This window comes from Cibotium barometz, chromosome 62 (assembly GCF_041138505.1).
Source record: "Cibotium barometz isolate CiBa-2024 chromosome 62, ASM4113850v1, whole genome shotgun sequence".
Classification (NCBI taxonomy): domain Eukaryota; kingdom Viridiplantae; phylum Streptophyta; class Polypodiopsida; order Cyatheales; family Cibotiaceae; genus Cibotium; species Cibotium barometz.
The window spans coordinates 3,841,684-3,858,143 of record NC_141107.1 but is presented as its reverse complement, the minus strand read 5'-3'; the positions used below and the strand labels follow the sequence as shown (position 1 = coordinate 3,858,143).

At 41.0% G+C, this 16,460-nt stretch overlaps 1 protein-coding gene across 1 annotated transcript; it reads left to right on the top strand.

Annotated features, from left to right (window-relative positions):
* Positions 1-1,100: 1,100 nt before the first annotated feature.
* LOC147604034 (pentatricopeptide repeat-containing protein At2g13600-like) lies at positions 1,101-5,808 on the top strand. Its single transcript, XM_086795070.1, has one exon. The coding sequence runs from the start codon at positions 1,279-1,281 to the stop codon at positions 3,820-3,822; it is 2,544 nt and encodes an 847-aa protein (XP_086651196.1). The 5' UTR covers positions 1,101-1,278; the 3' UTR covers positions 3,823-5,808.
* The last annotated feature ends 10,652 nt before the right edge of the window (positions 5,809-16,460 follow it).

The window sequence follows — 16,460 nt, the reverse complement described above, 5'->3', positions numbered from 1 at the left end:
ATCACCAAAAGGGAAAGCATTTCTAGACATCCATGACCAAGCATTCATAAATACAAAATTCACAACATTGGTCTTTATTAAAGACATCACCTTCTCCCCATCAAGTCCTTGGGCACCTGTATCACCAAAAGGGAGTGCATTTCTAGACATCCAAAGGTCCCATAAGTAAATAAATCTTATAAAGGAGAAAACTTAAATTTTTTAATTTGTAGGTGCCATAGTTTTTTCTTAGAAGCTAATGTGACCATGATACCTCCTTACACCATCTTGAAATTGACCTCAAAGGGCCCTTGTAGCAAGACAACCCGAACATCCATGCAAAAATACTTCCTTGTATGTCATACACCTTAGAGATCTCCTAGAATATATACTTTTACCTTGAAATTTGCTCCCTAAGGGACCCTAAGGAAAGATCCGTTGCCATACCTTCCTACAAAAGGTCATTTACATGTACTAGTAACTTTGACTTCCAAATGTCCATACATTTGGTTGACTAGCACTTAGGGTTCTTATTAACCCTCTAATCATTTTGAAGAGAGAGAGAGAGAGAGAGAGAGAGAGAGAGAGAGAGAGAGAGAGAGAGAGAGAGAGAGAGAGAGAGAGAGAGAGAGAGTCATTGTTGCTTCAACGTCTCAATAAATTTTAAGAAAACATAACTTTTTCCTCTTTTAAGACACATTGATGCATGGTAATTCCAACTTAGCTCATCAACATGATGCCCTTGATCAACCCCCTCCATCTTTACTCTTAAAAACAAAGCATGTGCTACTACATGAAGGTCCTTGGGGGCGCACACACAACACCACCAAATTTTCTTGAGAATTTCCTCCACCAATTGAAAAATGGCCACTCATGTGAAAGATTTGTTGCCAAAATCAAGAGATATCACTATTTGGGAGTGATTATGGCTTATCCGATTAATGTGTACTTCACATTTGTGGTCATCATATGACCATTTTGAGATGTGTTGTGAAAACACAGAGTCTTTTGTAAGTGGGCGGGATTTGGACTAGCTTGATGTACGCACTCCCTAACCACTTTTAGAATGGGAGTGGTGAAGCTAATGACAAGTGTTTATTTGTTCTACTTTATTAGTGGCACTCTAAAAGCATGGTTCTTTTGAAGCAGAAATAAAAACTTGCAACTTAGCAACATTTTTGACAATCCATAAATCAGGCTACTTTAGTTTAAATAAAATCTTCAATCTTACGATGATGTGTAAAGAAAATGGATACCTAAGGATGGAAGTTCTTTGTTTGATCTGCTGTATGCTCAGGCATGATCTTGAGGTGCAAGGCATCTAGTAAGCTTTCACCGCTCAATCGCAACAGTTTATCTAGTGTAGCATCCTTAGAAAAGCAGTTTTTTAGACGTGATCTCCAGGTGGAGAAAGACCCACGTGCAGCAGAAGCAAGGTCACGTGAGGAGCAAGAACCTCGTCCAGAAAGACAGTCACGTGAGGAGCAGGACCCACGTGCAGAAAGGCAGTCACATGAGGAGCAGGACCCACTTGCAGACAGGCAGTCACGTGAGTATAGGCGTATATTTCAGAATCTCCAGCCGGGCAAGAGGCCTGAATCTGAATCTTATGCCTCTTTGCTACGTCTGAGTGGAGATGCAAACTCTTTGCCACATGCCCATCTTGCACATTATCACATCATACAGAGTGGCAGGTCCCAAAACAGGTTTCTGGGCAGCTTGGTCGTACAGACCTATGTCAGATGTGGGGCCCTTGATGATGCCCACTCTTGGTTCACCCACATGCATGAACGCAATGTCTTCGCATGGACCTTCATGATCACTGAGTATGCCCAGCTTGGCCAAGGAACGGATGCCCTCCTTCTCTTTGACCAAATGCTACATGAAGGTGTCTTGCCTGATCAGCACATATTCACCAGCATCATTTCAGCATGCGGTTGTGAATTGGACTTGCCCCACGGCACCCAAAACCATGCTCGGATCGCCGGCAGCAATTATGACACCACTCTTGTCATTGGAAATGCCCTTGTCAATATGTATGGCAAGTGTGGTGCCTTGGAAAATGCCCAGATTACCTTTCACAAAATGCCCAAAAAGAATGTCATTTCTTGGACTGCCGTCATTGCAGCATATGCCCAACATGGGCAAAACAACATGGCCTTCTTCATGTTTGAGAAAATGCATCTTGAAGAAGTATTTCCCAATAAGGTCACCTTTCTAAGCATAATTGATGCTTGTGCTTCTCTAGAACAAGCCAAGCATGTACATAAATTCGTTATATTAAGTGGGCTCGATATGGATGTTGTTGTGGGGACTGCTCTTGTTAGCATGTATGGCAAGTGTTCAAGTCCAGAGAATGCCTTGAGCACGTTTGAAAAAATGCCCGAGCGGACGGTGGTGTCCTGGAATGCCACAATTACTGTGTGTGCAGAACATAAATATATCAAGGAGGCTTTCCAGCTTTTTGAGCAAATGCATGCCACAGGATTGGTTCCCGACAAGATAAGCTACATTAATGTTGCTAATGCTTTGGCCAGCCAAGCAGATTTATCAGAAAGCAAGCAGATGCACCACATTATTGTGCAAGAAGGCTATGAATCTGCTGTTGATGTGTCTACTGCCTTGGTACACATGTACGGAAGGTGCAGCAGTTTGGAGGATGCTCGCTGCATCTTTGACAGAATGCTGGATCGAACCTCCGTCTCTTGGAATTACATGATCAGGGCTTATTCTTGCTATGGACAAAATGTACCTGCCAACCAACTTTTTGACCAGATGAAGCAGGAAGGTGTATTTTCAGATAAATTTGTGTTTTCCAGCATGATCTCTGCATGTGCCAGCAAGGCAGCTCTCAAAGAAGGCAAGTGGATGCATGCCTTGGTAATGGGCACTGGCTTTGAAGCAGATACTGTTGTTTCAACTGCTCTTGTGAATATGTACTGCAAATGTGGCAGCCTCCAACATGCACGCAGTTTGTTTGATAGAATGACCACCCGAGATAGTATTTCCTGGAATGCCATGGTGGATGGATATGCTCAGTATGGTCATGTAATGGACATACTTGAATTTTTTGATTTCATGCAAAGAGAAGGTGTGGCACCTGACAGGGCGACCTTTGTCAGCATTCTATCTGCATTTGCTAGTTTGGTTGCGTTAATTGAAGGCAGGCAAGTCCATGGTGGCACAATTATCAGGGGATTTGAGACTGATACAGCTGTGGCAACTGCTGTTTTCAATATGTATGCCAAGTGTGGGAGCATTCAAGAAGCACGGCAAATGTTTGAAAAGATGCCAGAACGGAATGAAGTGTCGTGGAGTGCAATGATTGCAGCATATGCTCAGCATGGCCATGGCAAGGAGGCGCTTCTCCTCTTCAATAAAATGTTACAGGGAGGATTTTGGCCGAATGAGGTCACATTTGTGAGCGTACTGTCTGCTTGCAGCCATGCTGGTTTACTGGATGAGGGCCGTCGGTGGTGGTGCTCCATGCAACGTGACTATGGCATCACACCTATTGCAGATCACTACGATTGCATGATTGATCTGTACAGTAGGGTAGGTCGTCTTGATGAGGCAGAGAGCTTGATAAAGGAGATGCCATTTGAACCTACTGCTATATCCTGGATGACTTTGCTCAGTGCATGTAGAAGTAAGGTCGACCTAAGTCGAGGGGAGCATGCTGCAAAGTGCATGTTTGATCTTGATGTGAAAGACCCCTCGCCACACCCAATACTTTCTAATCTTTATTTGGCTGCTGGCAGAGAAGAGGATGCTGAAAATGTTGTGAGCAGGATGAAGGCAGAAGGCTTTAATAAGCTTTCAGATACAGCTCCAATCAGATGAATGCCAGGCAAGCCTTCTGGTATAGGTCTTGTACAGTTTACTGGTGATGTGTGCCCATCCATGTCAATCATAATACCATGAGGCCTAGGTTTATACACTTCCAGGCATCACAACACTGAGCTCTGGAGGCTATTTTTCACTGAGATTTAGGCTTCTTTAAGCATCATTCATTTCATCCTATCTGAGAAAACACAGGGGGGTCAGAAGTCCTCAGAAATCTCGCTAGTCTTTCAATTCCCTGCTTTCTACACAGAAAGTAGGGCTCGTTACAATGTGGACAGCCTTTTTGTTTAACAAGATCCTTCCTTTAGTAGAGAGTGAATACATCTGAAACAATGTACTACAACCCTCACATGCTTGCAAGAAAGGAAGAGGGACTCCCTCCATGTCCGGCTGCACTTGGAGGGCTTCATCTGGGGGTTAGCCACACTGGGGGCAGTAGTGTCAGATGACATCGCCCTTGTCACAGTTCAAGAAAGAGCTAGAGCTCCAAGGGCATAGAAAAACTTACTGCTTCTGTGTAGCCTGGGAGCTTCCTTGAGATTGCTCCTAGTGGTTGTGAAGATCTGGATGAGACAGTCCAAATTAGGTGGATGACCTCTGCAGGTGGTGTCCTGGTGCCCTTGATGGTCTTGCCGAACTGGGCCCTCAAAATTTGCCATGCTGGCACACTTCTAGCAGCCGTGAAGAGTGTGGATGAGATTGGTCCATGATAAGGTGGGTGACCTCTGCAGGAGGTGTTGTGGAGCCCTCGCTGGTTTCACGGCACTGGACTGCCAATTCTTACATGCTGCAATGCTGATGATCAACTCCTAGCCAGTCGTTGGCAACCAGGGAAGTGTGGGCGCTTGGTGGGCCACGCTGACGAACATTTACTGATGTGATTAGTGAAGAGCTGTCCTCATGGTGACTGGTCGGGCCTGCCTTCATCACCTACACTAGGGTACCCATAGTGACCGGTTGGGCCTGCCTGCATCACCAAGGTACCCGAAGTGATAACCTTGTGGTCTCCTGTGATGCTGAGATCATGCGGGACTAAGAGGAACCGTAACATCCTTGCTGATATAGGAATGCTTTGATTCAAAGGTTATTTGTGATGTAGATGCGACGTGGAAAAAGGTAAAAAATGGTAAAGCTTGACGACATCATGGGAGATGGAGGGAGTCACATTATACACAGAGTGTGCTATTCATGTGGTGAGAGCGTGTTGTGTGGAAGCACCTCCACCCATAATCACATGGAACGGGAACAAACAGATGGAACGGGAACGGGAACCGGAAAGAAAATGGGAACGACACATCATCGACACGTCATCACCATATGGCTACCATTTGCAAGCTAAGGAGATGCAAGGGTATATATTGCCAAGCCTTTTAGATGCAAGGTCATACATCACTCTCATATGATATGATATGATCATAGAAAAATACAAAAATTCTCATTTACAAAAAAATTAGACCCAGAATGCCTTTAGCCAAGGATGCACATTGCAGAATGGGATCGGGAACGACACAGGTTATGGAACATGTTCTCTTGTTCCCAAGGCTATGGAACGGCATTCCATGTTAGAGGCAGGCTCACGGCATGAACATGTTCATGACCTTGGAGCGCGCATCAGTAAAGAGCATACATCAGTGAGCTGAAACCTATCTGAATATATATATATATATATATATATATATATGGCCTGGGCAACTTGATTAAAAACGACTTGATTGAACATGTCAAAGCTTTTCGTGGGTTCTCCCTTTGATGGGAGGCCTAACAATGCTCCATGAAGTGTCTAGTGCAGAGTGCAGCACATGCCCTTTGGAAGAAAAAAAGAGAGTGAATATGCTAAAACTAAGGATCCCTAAGCTCATACACAAAGAAGTATGAAGCTTTGACAATGAGGAATTAACGAAAGACAACTGCATGACTACAATTACATTGTATAAGCAAAGCTTGATTGATGTATTACTTTAGTGAATAAATTGAGTTTGGGAACAGTGTGAACCTAAGAATGCACTTAAAAGTAAAGCGTAATTGTTAAATTGAGTTTGCCTTTGAGATCTTCACATCTGTGTCTTCATTATGCCACGGATATGGCATTGTTTATTGTTACAAGTTACCTAGAAGGGCTATTTGGGATTGAAGTATTATTGTCGATACTAGCCTGATTAAATTTGTATCATGGTTCTAACTCATTGATTCTATCACTTCTCTAGATATGGGATTGTAAGACACCTTACATACCTTTCAGGTAGAAGAATACCCAACAAAGATATATCTCTTTTCCTCAAAGTACATGCACAAAAGTAATGCATCAAAATACCTTCAAATGTAGTAATATTCGGCTTTTCACCTATGTAAACCTCCTTCCTAATGATTCAATTGGTGTTTCAATTGAGAAAAATCACCATTGTATTCAGAGATTCTCCTAACAATACACAATATTTGTTGGTAAAAGCCTTTCACACATAGGTAAGACCTTGATTCCCAACAATATTTACATTTCATTTAGCATGCTTCACAATACACAATTGGTAATCACATTTCATTTAGCATGCTTCTAGCATGCTCCACAATAACTCCCTATTTTCAGCAATGCTATTTTGTTGAGGTATATTCGTGTATATATAATGTCTTCCGCAATAAGGGAAAAAATATTGTTATTCATTTGATAGGATCTAACTTGAGAGTCTTGATTTCTCATCCGATCTAATTTTGAGTGAAAGCTTTGAAGCATTGAAGCCCCTCAAGAAGAAAACCCATGCTTTTATTGTTGTTTGGCTCTACACTCTTTCGTCTCATGACCAATTTTACCACAAAAATTACAACTTCTAGGTTCTCTTTGATAGCCAACAAATTCTTCCTCTACCTCTTTGATTCAAATACGAACTTTGTTATGTGTTGAAAAAGACTATTTTTAAAGTCATTTGTTGAAGTATTTTAAGAATTTCACGTTGTATGAAAAATTAGATATGTAATCATTTTTAGTGTGGTTTAGGGGAAACTTTCCAATCGGTACCTTGAAGTTTTTTACATGAGTACTGTTAGAATCAGGGTTAGGGTTGCAACAATGCACACACAGAAAATAGAGAAGCTTCAGAGCACACAAATTCACTAGATTAGAATAAACAAATGTGTGCCAGATACAAACAATAAGTACACATCCCAAAATGAGTAGATAAGAGGGTGTACATATGCACGGGGAAAAAAACCTCCTAGTGCCACCACGGAAATCCTAAGTGTGTTCACACACATCACTACCATATACTGCTACAAGTACCTTAATCAACCCTTAACTTGTGTATTTCTTAATGAAATTCATGAAACTTGGTCTCTAGATTGTTAGCTTGATACTTCTTTGGCGGATTGGGGACGTTTGAAATACCATTGCACCATGCTGATAGTTGGTATCATGGGTGATTCTATTATAAAATACTAATGAGCTAGTGTTATTGGTGTTTGCACATTTGGATAAGTGTTATTGGTATTGCAAGTGATTCCACGTTTTATACCGAGCTAGTATTATTGGTGTATTGTGTGTGATTCTACATTATATACTCAGCTAGTATTATTGGTGTATATGTTTGTGCCTCTCTTATGCTGTCATGTTGGGATTAATTATGAGGAGTCCAATTGATTGTATGTTACTAACATGGTCGGCATTATTGAGTGATAGGTGATGAGCACTATGATGAAGCCAACTAGGCTATCATATGAGTATGTTCTCTTCTCCTTGTCTCCTCCTCTTGTCTACATTCTCATGCTTTCATTTACCGTGGCATAGAAGTCCATGTGACCTACCATCTATTGAAATCTCTATCTCTTCCATTCACGCGACGAATGCTTCTTGTTGATATTTCTTTGCAAAAGATAACATGTTAAGGAATCCTCTTAAAAGATGAGATTCTTCATATCTTGCTCTTTTAGAAAGGATCTCTCTTAAGATGAGATTCTCCAGCTCTTGCTATTTTAGTAAGCACTCCTCTTAAAAGAAGAGATCCTCTTAAAAGATGTGATTTTTTAGCTCTTGCTATTTTGGAAACTTATCTCTAACATTGACGAAAGTTTTAACAGTCTTCCACTTAAGTTCGAGGTAAAAGCAAAATTAGATATGTAAGTATGGTTTAGGGGAAACTTTCCAATTGGTACCTTGAAATTTTCCATATGATTACCTTAATCAACCCTTAACTTATGTGTTTTTAGGGGAAACTTTCCAATTGGTACCTTGAAGTTTTCCATATGATTACCTTAATCAACCCTTAACTTATGTGTTTCTTAATGAAATTCAACAAACTTGGTCTCTAGATTGTTAGCTTGATACTTCTATGGAAGATTGGGGACGCTTGAAACACCATTGCACCATGCTGATAGTTGATATCATGGGTGATTCTATTATAAAATACTAACAGGCTAGTGTTATTGGTTTTTGCACATTTGGGGAAAGTGTTATTAGTATTGCAAGTGATTCCACGTTTTATACTACTGAGCTAGTATAATTGGTGTATTGTGGGTGATTTTGCATTTTATGATGACCTAGTTTTATTGGTGTATATGCCATGTGCCTTATGCTATCATGTTGGGTTTAATTATGAGGAGTCCAATTGATTATATGTAACTAACATGGTCAGCATTATTGAGTAATAGGTGACGAGCACTATGACGAAGCTGACTAAGATATCATATGGGTATGCTCCCTTCTCCTTGTCTCCTTCTATTGTCTATATTCTCATGCTTTCACTCACCATGGCATAGAATTCCATGTTGTATGGTCTGTTTGAAATCTTCCTCTTTCTTTGAATGATGCCCTACCATCTCTATTGAAACCTCTATCTCTTCCATTAATGACCAATTCTACTTGTTGATACTTCTTTGCAAAAAATAACGGGTTAACGAATCCTCTTAAAAGATGAGATTCTTCATCTCTTGCTCTTTTACAAAGGACCCCTCTTAAGATAAGATTCTCCATCTCTTGCTCTTTTACAAAGGACCCCTCTTAAGATAAGATTCTCCAGCTCTTGCTATTTTAGTAAGGACTCCTCTTAAAAGAAGAGATCCTCTTAAAAGATGTGTTTCTTCATCTCGTGCTATTTTGGAAACTTATCTTTAACATTGATGGATGTTTTAAAAGTCTTCCACTTAAGTTCACGATAAAAGAAAAAATAGATATGTAATCATTTTTAGTGTGGTTCAAGGGAAACTTTCAAATTGGTACCTTGAAGTTTTTCATATGGGTACCTTAATCAACCCTTAACTTATGTGTTTATCAATGAAATTCAACAAACTTGGTCTCTAGATTGTTAGCTTGATACTTCTATGGCGGATTGGGGATGCTTAAAATACCATTGCACCATGCTGATAGTTGGTATCAGGGGTGATTCTATTATAAAATACTAACAGGCTAGTGCTATTGGTGTTTGTGCATTTGGGGTAAGTGTTATTTTGGTATTCCAAGTGATTCCACATTTTATACTGAGCTAGTATTATTGGTGTATTGTGGGTGATTCTGTATTATATATTGAGCTAGTATTATTGGTGTATACGTCTGTGCCTATTTTATGGTGTCATGTTGGGATTAAATATGAGGAGTCTAGTTGATTGTATATAACTAACATGGTTGGCATTATTGAGTATTAGGTGATGAGCACTATGATGAAGATGACTAAGATGTCATATGGGTATGCTCTACTCTCCTTGTCTCCTTCTCTTGTCTACATTCTCATGCTTTCACTCATCGTGGCATAGAATTCCATGTTGTACGGTCTGTTTGAAATCTTCCTCTTCCTTGGAATGATGACCTATCATCTCTAATGAAACCTCTATCTCTTCCATTCATGACTAATGCTTCTTATTGATATTTCTTTACAAAAGATAACGGGTTAAGGAATCCTCTTAAAAGATGAGATTCTTCATCTCTTGCTCTTTTAGAAAGGACCCCTCTTAAAAGATGAGATTCTTCATCTCTTGCTCTTTTAGAAAGGACCCCTCTTAAAAGATGAGATTCTTCATCTCTTGCTCGTTTAGAAAGGACCCCTCTTAAGATGAGATTCTCCAGCTCTTGCTATTTTAGTAAGGACTCTTGTTAAAACAAGAGATCCTCTTAAAAGATGTGTTTCGTTACCTTTTCCTATTTCGAAACTTATCTCTAACATTGATAGAAGTTTTAAAAGTCTTCCACTTAAGTTCAAGGTAAAAGAAAATTAGATATGTAATCATTTTTAGTGTGGTTTAGGGGAAACTTTCCAATTGGTATCTTGAAGTTTTCCAAAGGAGTACCTTAATCAACCCATGACTTAAGGATTTCTTAATGAAATTCAACAAACTTGGTCTCTAGATTGTTAGCTTGATACTTCTATGGCGGATTGTGGATGCTTGAAATACCATTGCACTATGCTGATAGTTGGTATCATGGGTGATTATATTATAAAATACTAATGGGCTGCTTGTTAATGATGTTTGCACATTTGGGGAAAGTGTTATTGGTATTGCAAGTGATTCCACGTTTTATACTGAGCTGGTATTACTGGTGTATTGTTGGTGACTCTGCATTATATATTGAGCTAGTATTATTGGTGTATATGTCAGTGTCTATCTTATGCTATCATGTTGGGATTAATTATGAGGAGTCTACTTAATTGCATGTAGCTAAAATGGTTGGCATTATTGAGTAATAGGTGATGAGCACTATGACGAAGCCGACTAAGATATTATATGGGTATGCTCTCTTCTCCTTGTCTCCTTCTCTTGTCTCCTTGTCTTGTCTACATTCTCATGCTTTCACTCATCGTGGCAGCATAGAGTTCCATGTTGTATGGTATGTTTGAAATCTTCCTCTTCCTTGGAATGATGACCTTCCATCTCTATTGAAACCTCTATCTCTTCCATTCACGACTAATACTACTTGTTGATATTTCTTTCCAAAAGATAACGGTTAAGGAATCCTCTTAAAAGATGAGATTCTTCATATCTTGCTCTTTTAGAAAGGATTCCTCTTAAGATGAGATTCTCCACGTCTTGTTTTTTTAGTAATCACTCCTATTAAAAGAAGAGATCCTCTAAAAGATGTGATTCTTTAGCTCTTGCTATTTTGGAAACTTATCTCTAACACTAATGGAAGTTTTAAAAGTGTTCCACTTAAGTTCATGACTTAAGTTCATGGTAAAATAAAAATAATATATGTAATCATTTTTAGTGTGGTTCAGGGGAAACTTTCTAATTGACTCTGCTTTTGCCAAAAAGTCTTCATGCATTTGCTTTGCCCTTTTATGCTTTGTTGTTCCCTTTTTGCCTGTGCTTTTGCTCTTTTTACTTTTATTAGTAAAATATTACTCAACTTTTGGTGCTTTGCTTTTCTAGCTTTAAGGCCTTAGAGTTGCTTTTTGAGAAAGCGCCTTTTAGCTTTTTGGTCCAGCTCAGTCTCCTCTTTCTAATGGTGCCCTTGGCTTGAGATTTTTGATCATAGTTGTGTTTACTTCCTCCCAGAGGCTTCTCACATCTATGTTTTTCCTCCTCAGGCTACCCTGCTCTTGTGCTTGGGTACCAAGCATTATATTCAAGCTTCTTTTGGCTGCGCTTTTGCTTCTACTTGCAGTTGTGTGAGATCTATAGGCTATTTTTACAGTGTGGACTACAATGGAAGGTGTTTTTCTCGCATGTGGTGCATCCCAAAAAATCGACCCCGACATCTCTACTTCTTCCCTAGCTTCCCCTTCCTCTGGTTGGGTGTTTTTGGTGAGTTTTGGTGGACTGTTTTGCTGCTATCCAACCTCTTTCTCCCTCAGATTTGAGAGCAGGCTGATTGGTCCTGGTGCCTCGTTTCATTGGAAAGCACTCAAGAGGAGTCTTGGAGTGTTGAGATTTCTGTACTTTGTTGCTCTGGATATGGCTCCCCCCTGTGTACAAATAAGGATGCTCCCTACTCTTGGAAGAAGAGTCCATCCTCATCATCTCTCAGGGTAAGATCAAGGTGTCTCTCAATAGTTCTGATCTGGCACTTACTTCAGTACAAAAGAAAGGTCGAAGTCGTTGCTTCTCATGTGGGAAGAGAGGGCCTCTGTCTAAGGATTGTTTGTCCAAGAAGGAGGACAAGACCAAGGGAAAGTCTTCATCTTGGAAGAAGGGCAAAGACATGACACATGATAGTGAAACAGATACTTCTAGTAACACATCTAGCGCTCCCAGGGTGCTTCTGGCTCGAGAGGACCGAGATGGTCTACTTCTCTAGTATACATGCAATTTCCCCCATGTTACATGCACTAAGCTTGATCGTGATAACGCACAAAAGGGCCTTATTTATACCTTTATATGTGGTGAGAATATTTAGCATCAATTTTAGAGAGAGTAGAGAGAGAAGAGAATGAGAATGTATAAGACGACACAATATTGGGTCCTAATACCCACTAAAGGGCCTCCCCTGCAAGCAAGAGTATTTTATTATATTATTCTTTGGAGAAATGTTGTACAATGCTGAGTACAAGTGATATGAATGCCCAACGATGCAAGGACGAGGAAGATCGTACGTCGGTTGAGTATCCACTTATTCTGACTCTCCTTGGCCATTGATGTAAGTCCACATAGCTGTAGGATTGCACGTATGCTGGCTGAATGTGAAGAGGAGCTTCCTTCCTTACCTTGGACTTGATTGGATGCTGCAAACTGTTTGTACTTTGCTGAATACATAAATATGGGATGTGGAACAGAGGTCATGATTTTATACCACCTCCTGGCTACAATCGGCTGCCTGTAGAGGGCTATTGGGCTGATGAAAAATTCCAGAACTGATTTTAGTGATCAGTCAGCTGCTGTAATGCCTGGTTGGGTGTAGAAACTGTTTGTCGGCTGTGCTGCATTGATGATCATGCCAGTGTCATTGTGTACCACGTGACATTCCCTCCTGCTTAACTTAGCGGTAGGTTCAGGGCTTCCAAGTAGTCCGCCCAACACTTGGGGGTACTCCTAAAAGAACTCTTCATCCAGCCAAACTGCTTCATGGGTTCTGCCGTCTTTAAACTTCGTATAGAATTGTCAGATTCTTTGATCGGATCCATGCTTCCATCTGTGAAGGAGAATTTGCTCTTGCTTATGACTTCAGCTTCATCTATCATATCTGGCTGTTGCTCTTTGGATATATCTTGCAATACTGGACCTACATATGGCTTCAACCAAGAAACATGAAAGACATTGTGCATAGTCCAACTTTCTAGCAACTTTAACTTTAAAGAGACATCACTTAACTTTTGAATGACTAGAAATGGGCCGAAACTTCAGAATGATAGTTTGGGACAACACTTGCCCATTTGCTTTAGCCGTTGTTTCATGATGAAGAGATATACCCAATCCCCTTCCTTAAAGTTAACATCTTGCTTGGATTTGTTGGCGTGTTGGGTATATGCTTCTTGAGCCTTGGCAAGGTGCCCCTTAACTGACTCCATGATTTTCGAGAATGTCTCGGTGGTTTTATTGGCCTCAAGAGATGGTGACACTTGTCTCATCAAAAGAGATGAGAATTGGCGACCAAATGTTGCCTCATACAACGTTCGACCAATACTTGATGAGTGAGTATCGTTTAGGATTGCCTGAACCAAAAGACGATATTGTTCCCATTTTGATTGCTGGTCATGGCAGTATGATTTGAGAACATCAAAGGCGAATTGATTGTAAATTTTTGTTTGGCCATCTATTTAAGGATGGAATGCTCTGGACAACTGTAACTTAGTCCCAAAATTGTCAAGCAATGCTCTCCAAAAATGGGACGTAAATTTTGGATCTCTATCTAATGTGATCGTCCGTTGGCAAACCACCAATGGGGTACCAAAACTGAATGAACAAGCAAGCTATGGGTGTATGCTTCCTGAGCCTTAGCAAGGTGCTCCTCCTTAACTGACTCCATGATTTTCGAGAATGTCTCGGTGGTTTTATTGGCCTCAAGAGATGGTGACACTTGTCTCATCAAAAGAGATGAGAATTGGCGACCAAATGTTGCCTCATACAACGTTCGACCAATACTTGATGAGTGAGTATCGTTTAGGATTGCCTGAACCAAAAGAAGATATTGTTCCCATTTCGATTGCTGGTCATGGCAGTATGATTTGAGAACATCAAAGGCCAATTGATTGTAAATTTTTGTTTGGCCATCTATTTAAGAATGGAATGCTCTGGACAACTGTAACTTAGTCCCAAAATTGTCAAGCAATGCTCTCCAAAAATGGGACGTAAATTTTGGATCTCTATCTAATGTGATCGTCCGTTTTGGCAAACCACCAATGGGGTACCAAAACCGAATGAACAAGTGAGCTATGTCCTCGGTTGTTGGTTGTCTACTTGCATGGAATGAGCATGCAAAACTTACTGAATCTATCAATGATTGTCATACACCAAGATCCAGCTGTTGCTGAGGCAAGAAGAGGGCCTACGAAGTCCATGATGTCGTGAAAGGGTCCCTCAGGAATAGGCAAAGGCTAAAGCAACCCTCATTGTTTAGTATGAGGAACTTTCACTTTTTGACATATCTGGCATGATTGGACATGTTGGTAGACATGCTGGCGCATCTTAGGCCAATAGGATGACCTTTCTAACTTCTCCAAGGTCCTATGACCCCCCCAACAAGAGAAGCATGGGCATCATGGAGAAGGACTTGGCGCTTTTCGTTTTGAGTACACAAAGATGGTTCTTGAAAAACAACCAACCATCCCGTATACTGTAGTGGCCTCGCTATTTATGAACTGAAGGCCAACTGATTAATGAGTCCCAAACTCTTTCAATTCCGGGTACTATGCCTTCATACTGTCTAAGTCTTTGCCTTGAATTTCTAGCGCACAGTGGACTCCTACAATGTCTAAATAGTGCCCTTTCGACTAAGAGTATCAGCAAACATGGTTATTTTTGCCCAGGACATATTCAATCATTCCCCCAAATTGTTGGAACAATTGACTCCACCTGGATTTGCTGTCACTCCATTAGGCACTGAGCATGGTTAGCAACCATTTAAGTTCCTGGAGATCTGTCTTACCTGTGAAGTCCCTCCCGTAAAGGAAGTGCTTCCAATGCTTAAGAGCGTTCATTACCCCCAAGAGCTCTTTGTCATACACCGAATAATTCTTCTCGGTGTTCTTCAATTTATGGCTATAATAAGCCACTAGCCTACCATCTTGCTGTAAAGTAGCTCCAATGGCAAGGTTAGTGGCATCGGTAATCACCTCGAAAGGATCATCCCATGATGCCAACTTCAAAACTAGTGACTCAGAGAAACTTTCTTTATTGCCTGGAATGTCTCTAGAGCCTTGCCCGGATGGACACTTTCTGACGACGAGTCTTCACGCCCTTGAGCAAGTCAGTAAGAGGTGCCTGATAAAGACCCACAAAGGAGCAGATTTCTTGAACATCCAAACTGAGAATGGCAGAGTTATCCTTCTTCTGGACAAATAGAATGGGAGAAGCAAAAGGTGAGGAAGATGGTCAGATAAATCTAGACCGTAGTAGTTGGGCTAACAACTGCTCCAGCTCACTCTACAAAGCCTTAGAAAGGTGGTAGGGGAACTTGCTTGGAGGTTTTGAACCAAGAACCAACTCTATGCAATGGTCCTTAGGTCTACTGGGTGGGAGAGTAGGTGGGAGGTTGTCTCGTAGAGCATGATGTGTTGCTATATTGAGAGACAAAAGACCAGCTACTCCCCTGTGGGGGTGCCACTTGAACTGCATTAGATTGAGAGAGGACATATAAGAATGCACACTGCTCCTTTTATGATGGTTCTTTGGGCCTAAATGTGGGAAATGAGTGGAATGCTAGGAATTCTCCGATCCCCACGAATCATGAGAGGCTTAGGAAAGCCTTTAACTATGGTGAAAGTGTCCTGTCTCCAATCAGGAATGGGTGCATATTGTCGAAACCACTGGATCCCAAGGATCATGTCACACCCTAAAAGAAGGGAGACAATGAAATCCCGCTTGAATGTGGCTCATTGAACCTGAAACTCAAATTGATGAGATTTATGAGTGATGTGTGCACGTAGACCAGGGGTAAACCCATCCACATCTAAGTGATAAGGAACCAAGGTACAACTCATCTTGGTAGCCAATTGCAGAGAGATGGCATCCTCAGAACTGCCCATGTCAAAGAGGGCAATGAACTGCTATCCCTTTGTAGTGCCATAGGCACGGATGAGAGCCTTTGTCTTTCCCTCAACCTTTACCCTCCTGCTTATCAACAAATACCACTAGTGGCACTGAATTCAAAGAGGGTAAAAACTGAATAGCATTTGAGGCTGATGGAGGAGGTGTGGATGATGATGCTACGGTTGCTGCTATGGAAGTGGATGCCTTAGCAAACTTTTCAACCTAGAACTTAGTGCAATATTTCTTCCCATGTCCCACAATGTGACAGAAGAAACAACGGTTCTCTGTTCCTGTTACCAAGTCTATTCATCTGGCTGGAGAGCTAACCTCTGTTGATGCCCTCCTTAGCTTTTTCCTCTGGAGTCTTCTTGGTTGGGCGCATAATCTTTCTTATTGCCCAATTTACCTAAAGAATTTTCTTTTGGTCCTTACCACTTACCATCATACTTACTAAAACTTGGATGGTTCGTATGACGGTGGTGGTAGGGGTGATGAAGGACGAGGAATTTGGAGCTTGCTGAAGGAGAGCTGCCAGAATT

Coding starts and splice junctions, on each gene's coding strand:
- LOC147604034 (XM_086795070.1), top strand. CDS start 1,279: ATGATCTTGAGGTGCAAGGCATCTAGTAAGCTTTCACCGCTCAATCGC.